This window comes from Dioszegia hungarica (assembly GCF_025882075.1).
Source record: "Dioszegia hungarica strain PDD-24b-2 chromosome Unknown MKK02contig_8, whole genome shotgun sequence".
Taxonomy (NCBI): Eukaryota; Fungi; Basidiomycota; class Tremellomycetes; order Tremellales; family Bulleribasidiaceae; genus Dioszegia; species Dioszegia hungarica.
Genome location: NW_026515770.1, coordinates 5489539 through 5502987, shown reverse-complemented (window position 1 = coordinate 5502987; position 13449 = coordinate 5489539). Strand labels below are relative to the sequence as shown.

General features: G+C 58.0%; 3 protein-coding genes across 3 annotated transcripts; 1 reads left to right on the top strand and 2 right to left on the bottom strand.

Moving 5' to 3' along the window:
* Positions 1 to 644: 644 nt before the first annotated feature.
* MKK02DRAFT_25011 (MCM2/3/5 family-domain-containing protein) lies at positions 645 to 4086 on the bottom strand (the record flags this gene model as incomplete). The annotated part of the gene is made up of 10 exons (XM_053086972.1): positions 645 to 932; positions 987 to 1271; positions 1318 to 1593; positions 1640 to 1733; positions 1781 to 1896; positions 1943 to 2718; positions 2765 to 2836; positions 2881 to 3692; positions 3741 to 3927; positions 3978 to 4086. 10 exons carry the CDS (start codon positions 4084 to 4086, stop codon positions 645 to 647), a joined length of 3015 nt encoding a protein of 1004 aa, XP_052946951.1.
* Positions 4087 to 4375: 289 nt separating this feature from the next.
* On the top strand, positions 4376 to 7876 carry MKK02DRAFT_34197 (endopeptidase; the record flags this gene model as incomplete). Its single annotated transcript, XM_053088868.1, has 11 exons — positions 4376 to 4406; positions 4465 to 4582; positions 4639 to 4820; positions 4870 to 4991; positions 5036 to 5227; positions 5278 to 5529; positions 5573 to 6101; positions 6152 to 6399; positions 6448 to 6723; positions 6769 to 7338; positions 7385 to 7876. 11 exons carry the CDS (start codon positions 4376 to 4378, stop codon positions 7874 to 7876), a joined length of 3012 nt encoding a protein of 1003 aa, XP_052946950.1.
* Positions 7877 to 8007: 131 nt separating this feature from the next.
* Positions 8008 to 13246, bottom strand: MKK02DRAFT_26249 (kinase-like domain-containing protein; the record flags this gene model as incomplete). Its single annotated transcript, XM_053087164.1, has 8 exons — positions 8008 to 8079; positions 8203 to 8415; positions 8463 to 8692; positions 8750 to 8826; positions 8879 to 12675; positions 12729 to 12845; positions 12901 to 13032; positions 13088 to 13246. 8 exons carry the CDS (start codon positions 13244 to 13246, stop codon positions 8008 to 8010), a joined length of 4797 nt encoding a protein of 1598 aa, XP_052946949.1.
* Between the last annotated feature and the right edge of the window lie 203 nt (positions 13247 to 13449).

Sequence of the window (13449 nt, the reverse complement as noted above, 5' to 3'; positions counted from 1 at the left end):
GCGAAGCAAAAGATGCTCGAGATTGAGCCAAAGGGCTTCAAGTATATAGTCACGACGACCCTTTCGGAGAATCGAGGACAGGCAGGAAGGTGAGCTCAGCGCAGGGTCGGAACTCCCCCATGAATACGGGCGCTGGCTGACCTGTCCAGAGCGGATATGTCATGTCATTGGGAAGAGTCAGATACGGTCGTACAGGAGATGTACAGCAATGTGAGTCTATCTGGAGTACCGACCGGCTCGTACGACATGATCCGACTGTTGCTGACTAGCAGGAATCGATCATATTTGTTTGCGTAGCATTTGCGGTACGCGTTGTATGATACAGCACGAGCTTTCCGGACACCGCCCTATCGCCTCGCCCGGTTACCCCGCGCGACCGTCCACGTAATATCACCAAGCAGGGCGGACGGCTTGCAGCTTGCAGGCTCGCAAGCCTGTTCGGATCAAGAGCATGCGGAGTATATAATGGACAGATGTATCGAAAGCATGCCATGGTTGTCCACTAATACCGGGAGTACTGGCAGGGATCCCCTAGCCCGGTCGACAATCGCAAACAGAGCAAGCCAGATACATATACCCAAGATCACTAAATATCAACGTCTCACTTTCTAGCTCGTACCCGACAACCAAACAACCTCCCAGACCTAATCCGCCAATCTCCTGATAGTCCTCTTTTCCCTCTCCCCAACAACCTTCACCACCCCCTCCTCCGTCATCGCCTTGACCACCGCCGCAAACTCCGCATGGTCCGTCGGGATCGAGCTCTGATTATCCAGCGCCTTGATCGCCGCGACCCACTTGAGACCCGTCCGTCCGGCGGCATCAACGAGCGTGAGGATCTCGCGCTTGAGATCGGCATGTTGACGCCGCTTGGACGTGCCCGCGCCGGTATTGATGAGATCGAGGTCGATCTGACCGGTAAGGGGGTCGGTCTTTCGGTCAGTAAACAATCTATGACACGAGTAGCTTGATCAAGAGCAACTTACAGCACTCTCCCTCAATGCTGAGCGAATCAATCTTCCGGCCTCCACTACATCCTCCAGGTCCACCGTCTCGCTGAATCGCATCCGAGCGTGCGCTTCTGACAGCCTGATCATAGACTCCAACTGACGAGTGGTGGCTGTGATCCGCTTTTCTTGTGTACGCGAGTCGGTGCCCAGCTTCCGCATCTCGACGTAGGCGTTGACGAGCGCGTCGGATGCTTCTTCCGTAAGGGTGGGGGTGATCTTGGCGCGGGCGTAGGTGATGAAGGCGGTCAAAGTCTCGAGGGGCTGGATCATTAGCTTGCGCCTCTTCAATTGCGGCAGGATGACTCACAACAAGATCCAAACCAGCAGTATCAGGCCGGTCTTCCAGGTACAGACCAACCAAATGCTTCGCGAGGCGCCGGTCATTCATCTCGTCCACCTTGTCGAGGACGAGGTAGAGCAGATCAAATCGAGAGATGAGGGTAGGAGGGAGGTCGATATTGGCCGGGATGGGGAGTTTCGGGTCATATCGCGAATTGATAGGGTTGGCGGCGGCCAGAATGGATGTTCGGGCGTTCAAGGTGGTGATAATGCCTGCTTTGGCGATGGAGACGGTCTGCTGTTCCTGACTGAGTCAGCCGGCAGTTTCGTGAAAGCTGGACAGAACTCACCATGACTTCGTGTAAGACTGAACGGGTCGCATCGGACATCTTGTCAAACTCGTCGATACAGCAGACACCTCCATCTGAGAGGACCAAGGCTCCACTGAGCGAGTCAGCTTATTGCCCGACCATGAGCAAGGTTTAAGTCACCTTTCCAGGACGAGCTGCTTCGAGTCTGGGTCTCGGGTGACATAGGCAGTCAGACCGACAGCAGATGATCCCTTTCCAGAGGTGTAGATACCACGAGGAGCGATCTTATGAACATACTGAAGGTATCAGCTCCTATACTCAAAGGCCTAATGCTAGACTCACCTGCAGAATCTGAGACTTGGCGGTACCCGGATCTCCCACCATCAAGATATTAATGTCTCCTCTGTACCTCGGTCCTCCACCTCCACCTCCCTTCGCGATGCTCTTGTTCGTGCCGCCAAACAGCTGGAGCAAGATCCCCTTCTTCACATCCTCCAGCTCCCAGATACTCGGCGCGAGCGATCTCGCCAGGATCTCATACACATCGGGATGCTGAGACAGCTCGAGGAGCTTGGCCTCCATCTCCCTGGACGCGGACCATGCCTGGTCAAAGCCATCATCGTCGTCGTCAGGCCCTGCGGCATGCGCGAGGGACTCGTCCTCGTCGTCCTCTCCTCCGACGCCGATACCGGGCGCGCGCTCGCCTGAGCGGGTAGACGGATCGTAGCCCATCCGAGCGACGTTGGTCCGCTTGACATGGACGACATCGAGATATGTCTTGAACAACGATTTGATGGACCGCATCCGAGGGTTGACGCGGACGGGGATGGAACGGAAGATACCGGTGATGACGACCCGGTCTCCGGGCTTGACGAGGTCGACCAGCTCGTCGTACACGCAGAGCGAGACAGTATGGGGTGTTTGTCCATCCGGTACCGCATCGGGCGTCTCCTGTAGCCGGATGACCTGCTTGTCGGTAAAGTCGCACCGGTTGTGGATGAGGGACATGGTGCCCTTGGACTCGCACACGTCGCGAGGACATCGCTCGGGCTCGGTAATCTTGCCGCGATCAACCTCGGACTGGACAGTGTGTTGGCAGACTAGGCAGCGGAAAAAGGCTGTGGGATAAGCTAGGCTCACCGCATTAGGAGCCGCAGAGCTTACCAGATGTCATGTCAGGAATGACGGGAGTTGCACGAATGACCAGACCCTTGATTGTGACCAACTTGTCGGTATCTGCAGAGTCAGCCAAGTCCTTTGAAGCAGTCACCAAGACCTACCTCCAGGGTTGAGATCTCGCATGTTGACAGTCCGCTCGCCAGCAAACGGCCTGACTTTGAATACCCTCCCCTCTACATCCTTCAAATCGTCCTCCATCTGCCTCAGCTCCAGCTCGCTAAGCGACCCCTCGGCATACTGGTTCTGGGCATTCTCCAGATCCTCATCCACCGTCTCGATCATGACGTCCCGCAGGACCTGATCCATGATCGGTACCACTTCCTGCGGGTAGTTGACGAGCTGGTTGTAGAGCCGCTTGGTAGGTGGGAAAGCGATGAGGTTAATAGCGTCGAGGTTGAGATTGGTCTGACCAGTCTGCCGGAGCTGGTGCAGGTAGGTCTGGTACAGCGCGACCTCTGCCCGCTGGGGAGTGACGATGTCGTACAGCGCCACGGTAGGGGGCGCGAGTCCGCCGGCTTCGATAGTCGACCGTGCTTGGTCCGCGTTGTACTTGGTCCGATACTTGATTTTGAAGTCCCGGAGGAACGCCCGGAAGTCATTCATCGCCTCTTGGAGGGAAATGGTCGTACCCCAAATGTACTTGACGATCCCCTCTTCGTCGTCGCCGTTGTTGTCACCGGACTGGGCGGCTTGCGAGAGGGTCAAACCGGATATGGACCGGGCCTGGGATGGCGGATCACCGCGAGGGGTCCGACCACCATCCATTCCGTCGTCATCACCGTTGTCCGAGTTGCCATCGAAGCCGCGATTGGTAGGAGGGCGGGCGGCTCGACGAGCGAGGGAAGGTGAAGACATGGGGAAGGACGAGTGGATATCGCCTCTTCGGTTTCGCCGGGGTGTCGAGCCGCCGGATCTGGCTGATCAGCTACGATACTGTGAGAGGTTGTATAGGCCTGCTTACGCTGGGAAGAACAGGGGTGTACCATCCCTTCGAGCCCGCCCGCTCATCCTCTGTGCGCTTCGTTCAATCGCCGCATCGCTGGATGGGGGCACGCTGAGGTTGGACCTGCCAACCGGCGCTCGGGCCTGCGCACCAGATCCTCTCGGCGAGGATGACGGAAAGTTCAGAGGTGATGAGGATGCAGCAGCTAGGTGACATCAGCTGAGTGCCCGCTCTGCGCTTTGCAGGAGGACATACGTGGATTGCCATTCCGCTGAGCTCGAGGTGTACCTGCCGCGGACGAGCTGGGGAAGTTGAGGGGAGACGAGGAGCGAGGAGGAGCTCCTGAGCCGTTGGCTGTCGACATGGCGCTGTATAGGCTGTATGGACCTTATCGATAATGCAGTCGAAGGTGAAGCAGAAATGAGAGAGCGGTTCAGACGCGTTGACAAGAGACGCGCGACGCGTCCAGATTCAGGGTTGACTTTTTGATCCCGCTCACCAGGCATGGAGTTCAGGTGATCCCCGTCTGGGCGGTGATCTCGGTGTTCGCCGCCCGACCTCCCTCCAGCTGGTGGTGACGGTTGCGCGTTCAAGCATTCCTTATCGATCTTAATAGCTCCAACCCTCTCACTATACCTCATATACCCACCACTATGCCAGTCGCTACCGCCACAACATCAGCAGGTGAGCCGAGTATCCTAGCCAATAGGCAGCAGAAGAGGGAAGGGAGCTGATCGATTAGCTGGATCATTGGCGCTCCTCCAAGACGAGGATCAGCATGTACGAGTCTACGCTCTCCAGCACTTGCTTAGTATCGTCCCTCAATTCTGGGCGGAAATATCAGATCAGATAGGATACCTGTGAGCTAACAGCTCTATCTCTACAGTAGACGTCCGAGCAGAGCTGACTTGCACAGGGAAACGCTGTCAGAACCCTTGAACAAGGAGATTCCTGCCGATGCTGCACCTTATGCTGCCCTTCTCACCGCCAAGGTCTACTACTTCATTGGCGAGCTCGATGAGGCTGTGAGCTTCGCATTGAAGGCTGGACCAGCGTTCGAGGCGGAAGCGGATGGAGAGTTCAAGCAGACCATTATTGGTAAGTGACACCTTCTCATCGCTCCCAGAGGCGCTTTCTCACCCTTCAGCCGGCTGTCTCGACCGGGCCATCGCTCTGAAGCTGAAAGAGCCGTCAAAACAGCTCGATGCGGAGACTATGGCGGTCGTTGACGGTGTGATGAAGAACAGCAAGGGCGAAAATTCGAAGCTTGTGAGTCTGCCCATTCCTCATCACGAATAATTGCTGACTGTCAGGCTATGGGTCTTGCCCTCGCTCTGCAAAGACTAGACCTCATCGAGATGCTGTATGAGTCCTCCGCTTCGTCGCCCCAAGCATCATCATCAGCTGCAAAGGGACCGGACGAATCTTTGCTGCGGTATGTGCTCAATGAGGCGGTAGGCGGAGCTAGCGGGAACGAAGCATGGACACCAGAGTTCAGGCAGAGCGTAAATCATATCCCTTATAGACGACTGGAGCGGATGAGCTGACATATCAGCTCCTCCAACTCCTTTTCACCCTGTTCTCGAAGAATACCATCAGCACCGACTGGTCCTCCATCACCACTCTCTGGATTCAGTCCAATAACGCCCAATCATGCGGCGCTCAGCTTGTCAAGATGCTGAATGACGAGAATTTGCCTGAGGCATACCAGATCGGTTTTGACCTCGCCGAGGCGGGATCTCAGGCATTCGTTTTGGCAGTAAGGAACGAGATTCAGACGGCAGGCGCGGGACCAGAAGAGGGCATGGTGAGTGATGAGAAGTCTTGGATCGACAGTAGCTGACAGACAGGACGCAACACACCCTCAACGTGTTCTCGACGACATCCTTCTTGGCGAGCGCTCTGCCGAGTTCGTTGTCAACTTCTTGTCGAAAGACAACAAGACCGACCAGGCCATCCTCAAAGTCACCAAAGACTCGCTCGAGGACCGATACTCCATCTACCACTCCGCCATCACCTTCACCAACGCATTCGCCAACTGCGGTACCACGTCCGACAAGTTCCTCCGGGAGAACCTCGACTGGCTTGGACGCGCCAACAACTGGGCCAAGTTCTCGGCGACTGCTGCGCTGGGTCTTATACATCGGGGAAGCTGGGTCAATGGTGTCAAGGTCGTCAGGCCATACTTGCCCGGTGGATCTGCACCGAACAAGTTCTCGGAGGGAGGAGCATTGTTCGCGTTGGGTCTGATCTATGCGGGACGGAAGGGCAAGGCGGAGGAGGACCTGCGGAAGTCGTTGGCGGAGGGGAACGACCCGGTTATCCAGCACGGTGCCGCTCTGGGTCTGGGTGTCAGTGCTCTGGCCACTGCAGATGAGGGTGAGTTGACATGAGCTCTATCGCCCAAAGTGCACAAGCTGACACAATAGACATCTACGAAGAGATCAGGACCGCCCTTTTCCAGGACAATGCTACTGCCGGCGAAGCATCCGGATACGCCATGGGTCTCGTCATGCTGGGCACGGCGAGCGAGAAGGCGTTTGACGAAATGGCCAGCTACGCCCGTGAAACTCAGCACGAAAAGATCATTCGGAGTTTGGCAATGGGTATCGCTTTCTTGTACTATGGTCAGCGCGAGGCCGCGGATACTGTTATTGACCGGTTAAGCCAGGAGAAGGTCAGTTTCCAGCTTCAATCCTCGGTAGCGCCAATCTGACTTCTTCAGGACTCGATCATGCGGTACGGTGGCATGTTCACCATCGCTCTGGCCTACGCCGGAACCGGGAACAACAAGGCTGTGCGCAAACTCCTCCACGTCGCCGTCTCGGATGTCAACGACGATGTCCGACGAGCAGCGGTCACGGCTCTCGGATTCGTCATGTTCCGCAACCATACCCAGGTGCCACGAGTCGTCCAGCTGCTGGCGGAGAGCTACAATCCGCATGTTCGTCACGGAGCGACATTCGCTTTGGGTATCAGCTGTGCGGGTACAGGTCTCGAGGTGAGCCCTTTTAAATCAAGGCAGGAGCAGTAAGCTGATTATCAGGCTGCTATCGACCTCCTCGAGCCAATGACCGACGACCCGGTCGACTTTGTCCGACAAGGTGCCTACATCTCCCTCGCCATGATCCTCATTCAGCAAAACGAATCCCAATCCCCCAAGGTCAACCAGATCCGAGACCTCCTCGCCAAGGTCGTCAGCGACAAGCACGAGGACCCTATGGCTCGCTTCGGTGCCTCGCTCGCGCAAGGCATCATCGACGCCGGCGGCCGGAACATGACCATCTCCCTCTCCACCCGGGCCGGCACGCTTAACATGGGCGCCATCGTCGGTCTCACCATGTTTGTCCAGTTCTGGTACTGGTTCCCGCTCGCCCACTGCTTGGGTCTTGCCTTCAGCCCCACAGTCGTTGTTGCGGTAGACGAGGAGCTGAGGATACCAAAGGTGGACCTTACTTGCCACGGACGCCAGTCTGCGCTGGGGTACCCGGTCAGGGAGAAGAAGGAGAAGGGAGAGGTCAAGGGGAAGCAGAAGGCGGCGGTGCTGAGTACGACCGTGCGGGCCAAGGCGAGGGAGAAGAGGAAGAAGGAGGAAGAGGGCGATGGCATGGACGTGGTAAGTCTCTTATTGCGATATCGGAATGAGCTATGCTGATGATTAGGACGAAACACCAGCCGCCACACCCGCGGCTGCCCCTGCTCCCGCACCCGCCGCTGCCTCCGCCGCCAAAAAGGAGCGGAAACCCGCAGAATCCGCTACCTTCTCCGTCCCTAACTTGTCTCGCATGACACCCCTGCAGGCACCTCTCCTCTCCTTCCCTGAAGGCCGATACACCCCCGTCCGACCTATCGGTGATGCTTCCCTCACCTCCGCTTCCGCCGACAAAGCAGCACCTGCTGCCCCTGCGCGGCGTCAACCCGTCCAGCGATACGTTGGCGGCAGTATCGTGCTTTTGAGGGATAGCAAGAAGGGCGAGTCGGGCGAGTTTGTCGAGCTGGACAAGGCGCTGTGGCCGGAAGATGTCCCGGCACACGCAGAGGCGCCCGCTGGGACCGCTGGGGCAGTGGATGCTGCTGGGGATGCCGTGATGGGTGATGAGGAGGAAGGGGAGGCGGAAATGCCCGAGCCATTCGAATATCCATTTGACGACTAGGTGCTATGGGCGATTCTAGAGTGAGGAGGAAAACAAGGTATCATGCACGAAGTGAAGCTCCCCACGGCCAAGCGACATAGTATACAAGTACTAACCTGATTATACACTAATCTACGATGCCATCTAATCATCTATCTAGTCTGTAACAAGAATCCCTTCCCCTCTCTGACAGAAAACAACCAGATCCAACCATTCCCGCCCTTCTCCCCTTCCCCGCTCGACCCACCTCCCGCACCTCCAGCTCCTGTGCTGCTGTTGAGCCCGCCGCCTGCTCCTCCAGTACCCACACCGCCCCCTGCTCCGCCTGAGCCCGCCGATCCAGTCACCGCATCCTTAACGGCCGTCCTTACTGTATCGGCGTACTTCCGCTCCGAGGCCCTGAGCTCCGCCAGAATGCCTCGCCACTGCTCGTCATCCTGTACCCAAGCGGTCGAGACGGTCAGGCGAGAGATGAGCGCAGGCTCGAGGTCGATGGCGATGACGGGCAAATGTGTCCCTACGCGGGTCGCAAACTCCTCGGCCTTCTCATAGTAGATTGACTGCGTCATGAGCTATTTCCCTCGCAGCAGCACAGAGATCAGCTTACCTTGGTTGTGTGCCGATGTTTTCGGACAGGCCGTCCCTTTGTATTCTTCGCAGAGTTCGGTTCCGGCGGCAAGACGAGCTTGATCTCCGTCTCACCGGCTTTTTGATCGCCCGACGAAGGCACAGAGTAGGCCGTACCGCCGGTCTGATCGACCGAGGCGTAGCTGGCATCGATACGGCGTTGCTCGCTGACCTTCTCGCGGAGGTAGGACACCAGCTCATTACGAGGGACTAGCCTGTCAGCTGCGTCCACGAACAGGCTATGGCCAATTTACAAGAAGCACTCACCGTCCTGTTCCGCCCCCTTCTTCAGGATAGGTCGGACTTTCACGGCCTGTCTGTTGGGGCGCGGTACAAGTAGGAACCTAGGCGTGTGAGCTCGCCTCTTCGATCGACAGTCGGACTACTATCGCTTACAGGGTGTTCTGGTCAAGACACTCCCGCTCGACCTCGATCTGACTCCTGTCATCATCGTACTGCATGTCCGCCCCGATACCAGCTCGCCACAACTCCCCGGTCAACGCCATTCGCCCCGACAGGTCCAACCCCGCAGCCACAACGTACACATCGCACCTCGCCGGCGTCCAGAACCCAAAGGACCGCTCCATCTCCGCCTCCTTGTTCATCAGGCGCGCCGATAGCGCCGACTCGTACTTTTTGACCGTCCGAGCGAGGACGTCGGTCGAGAGTGACATGCCCACGCCAAAGACCTGGCGAGCGGGAAAGTCCTTGGCTGGGTCTTTGAAGTGAGATAGGAGGGTGTCGTATCGCCCACCGTACGCCAGGATGTCGCGCGACTTGCCGCGGCGGACACATTCGAACATGAATCCGCCGCGGAAGTAGTCGGCATGGCGGGACATGGTAGGCCGGAACAGGATGCGCCGGGAGACGCCCGCGGCCTTAGCGAGTTGGAGGACGGTCTCGAGCTCCTCGAGCGCGGGAGCCAGACGACGGCGGGACGAAGCGGACGTGAAGATGTTCTCGAGCTTGGCACGTACGACGTGCACCTCGTCGACGAGGCAGCACTGGTCGATTTCGTCTAGCAGGGTCTTGGGAATACCGGCCAGCCCGCTGAGCTTGGCTTTGGACTCCTTGGTCCAGGCTGACCCAGAGTCCCAGAACAGCTGCGCGACGTCCCCTCGCTGCTTCTCGGGTACCGCACCCAGCATGGTAGCAAGCACGCCTTCATGGCTGACGTGCAGGTCGTACTCGGCAAAAGCTGACGTCTTACCGTCTTTAAACTCCGCCAGGACCTTGTCAATAAGGTCCAGCAACTCCGCCTCGGCCGCAGGTGAGCGGATAGGGGAGATGATGTCGAAGCTCAGCTCCCCATGGACGGTGGGCTGACCCTCAAACTCCGCCACGTACCGCTCACCGATGTGATACCGCTTGATCCGCTCGATCTGCCGACGAGTGGCGTTCCGCGCCATACCGAGGAGGTTCGACACGGGGAGGCGAGTGAGTTTCCCGCTTGCGTCTAGCATTTTGGCAGGTTTCCCGGGCGGCCGGAAGGCACTGAGGAGGGTGGTGTCCGGTATCAAGAGGGGTAGATGGGTCTCAACGGCTCCATGGCGCTGGAATAGCTGGACGAGGCGCTGCTGGACCACCGTGATCCAGACCTGGAGGTCGTCGTCGTGCGGATTGTCGTACGTATAGTCGTCGAGCCGATTGTCCGCCGCGGTCGAGTATGTACGACGCTCCGGGTCAAAGAGCGCGGTGACGAGCTGCGGATAGTAGGAGGATGCAGGATTGGACACCTCTGTGATGGCCTCGTCGTACTTCTGCTGATCCCGTTCCGGATTTGGGAGGAGCGGGTCCCGAAGAAGCTGCCCCGCAGTTGGCCGCATCGCCGGATCATGCTGCAACAGCATCGTCACGATCTTCTTTTGGTCCGCCTTCTCCACCCATGTCGGGGGAAAGGTGACGCTCGGCAGCCGGATGGCAGTGAGAATCTGCGCCCGCTCCATCTGGGTATCGAAATGAAAGCACATTTCGAAAAAGATGACTCCCAGCGAGTACATGTCTGCCTTCTCGTCGTATGACCGAGAGACCGCCACCTCGGGAGCGATGTATAGGCCCGTACCAATGTTCGATGTCCGGTCCAGCTCGACCCCAGGGATGCCGGGGTCAAGACTGCCAATGTGCCCGGGGTCGACCGCCGTCATGTCCGTGGTGGAAAGACCAAAGTCGGCGATCTTGACCTGATTATGCGAGTTGATGAGGATATTACCCGGTTTGAGATCCCGATGCACCACCTTGATGCTCGCCAGATGCGCGAGAGCCTCCAGGATCTGCTTAAGCAGGGTCCATCCCTCCTCCTCCGTGATTCCGGCTGTGATCAACTCCCGCAGAGTCTGCTTCTCGACGTACTCCATCGCGATGTAGAGGATCGTCTTGACGACGTGAGCCTCGGACGTGGTATCCGTCACCGACATGGACGGCTTTGGCGGGATATTGGACCGCGCAACCGTACGACCACGCGGGCGAGATGAGGGGTCCGGTATTGTCCCGTCCGAGTCCGCGTCCGAGTCGCTGCTTTCATCGTCGTCCACCTCCTCATCCTCGTCTTCGTTAGAATTGGCAAAGCGTACCGAGGGGAAAGAAGCGCTCTGTGACCGTTCCGGCCGAGAGAAAGACATGTCGTTGATATCGAACTTAAACATCGCCTCATCATCCGTTCCGGGCGTCTCGGTTTCAGCCGACTCGGCGCCCGATTCCGATTCCTCATCCACCTCGGGCGGCGGCTGTACGTCCTCCAGCCAGCAGGTAAAGTACCGGACGATATGCTGGTGGTTGACCCCCGACATGTTCTGCACCTCCCGATACACCCTCTGCTCGTCATCCCCTTGACGCAGCTTGACCTTCTTGATCGCGTAGACCCGTGAGTCCAGCTTGTTCCGCGCCTTGACCACCTCGCCGAATCCGCCCTTCCCGAGGAACTCAACTTCGACAAAGTCTTCCCGGTACCGCGATTGGCGAGGAGCGGTGGACTGGGAGAAGTACGAGCCCGGCCGAAGAAAGTTTGGGGATGTACCTAGGATATCGCTGGGACTGTGCATTGCGCCGGTAGATGAGGTGGATCTGCCGAGAACCGTCAAGCTGGGCCCGCCCGGTTGCTTCAGCCGACTGATGGCGTCCTCCGCCGACAGCCGCTTTTTGGGATTCGCGTGCATCATGGCTGACAGCAAGTCGATCGTGGGGTCCGACAGTGTCGAGTGCTGCAAGAGAACGTCGAGCCGGGGGTACACCGCCAGGCATTGCTGCCCAAAGACGAGTTGGAGGAAGAGGAGGGCAGCGAGCCAAATGTCCCGCTTCGGAATATAGTCGTGCGGCGCTTCCAGCTCGTCTGGGCTCTTCCATGACTCGGGGATGGGGTCGGTATAACTTTTAAGGAAGGGATTGGAGAGGTGCAGATCGCCGATGCGCCGTGCGAAGGATGTACCGGCGATTTTGATGGTCTGCGCCCCGGGTCCGCTGGCACAAAGTAGGACGTTGTCCGGATTGATCTGCTTTTGTGTAGCTTTGTTCCGGTGGATCTCGGCGAGTCCATCGAGTAGATGCGAGAGGTAGACCCGGGCTGTGGTCTCCCCAAATCCCTCCTTTGGCAACCACTCCCTAAGCCTTCCGCCATCCCCAACCTGCTCCGTCATGATCATGAGCCGCTCCCATCCTTTCGGGCTCTTCCCCCGCTTGACCGCCAAGATGGGGACGACATTCTCGCAGCGGACGCTCCGCAGCCGCGAGATCTCATTCGCGAGCGCATCGATCTTCTTCGTCCCCTGGCTGACCGTCTCGTCCGCTTTTGTCGAGTAGTACGAGCTGGCAAAGTCGACGACGTGGACCGAGACTGTAGGGAGCGTTGCCCGGATGAAGGACGAAGAGCCGGAACCCGAGGCGACGTTTGGCTCCGCCGAGTATGTGGTCCACATTTCCTCCTTTTTCCCGCCAAACAGCACCCAGGTCCTCCAGCTCCCCTGATACCCCTCGACCTGTACCTCCTCATCCATTGCCAAGATCCGGCTCTCCAGCTCTCCATCCCCGACTCCTGCCAGGATCTCTCGCTTCCTCTTGGCGTCCGCCTCCTGTTCCGCCTGTTTGACACGCTGCGTCTTTCGAGTCGCATCCAGTTGGATCTGCTCCGAGAGTTGACGCTGTTCCGCCGCAGCGACGGCTTCGAACTCTTTGCGCTCGGCCTCTAGGCGTTCCTGCTCAGCCTGTATGATCAGCTCGTACTTTCAGGCGACCCAGCAATTTGAGGAGCACTGACATCTCGCTGGGCCTGCTCCCGCTGTGCCTTCTGCTCCATCAGATTCAGCACGCCCTCCAGGGATTCCGGTAGTTTGAGGTGGTTCTCGCTCATCCAGTCTCGGCAACACTCTATCACCTGACGAGTCAGCTGATGCGGTATTCCGGTTGTTCCCTATCAAACTGCGACTCACCTCGTACACCATCGCTTCTCCAATCTTTGCTTTCGCCTTGCTCTGTAGCACATGGTGGAGCTGCTTGACATGCTCAGGCGATAGGTTTCGAGGCGATGCCAGTGTTATCTGAACGGGATGCTTTGGATAGCCCTGGGGGGGTCAGCCTGCACTGCAGGCCGGCGTCTCATAGTGGAGGGGCTCTCACCTTGGGATACACCCCTTTGATGACTACGCCTACGGACGGCAGATCAGGCACACTGACATCAATGTCGAACGTCCCTTCGTCGACAAGCGTTCCCCATGCTGATTTGGCTGGGGGGTGGAAATGCCACTCCTGCTGTGGCTGCTTCAGCTGCGGACACATGAACGAGACGAGGGTATGCGCACTGGAAATATGGATCCAAGAACTTCAGCCTCCGAGTCTAGCTCGTCATTGACGACCTTCATGAAGTCATGTAGCTGAGCTGAGTGCTCTGCACGACTGATAGGCTTGAGAGTATCAAGATAGCAGGTAGTACCTGGTCCGCACTCGAAGCACTCGACTCCATCTTTCAGCCTGACCTGACC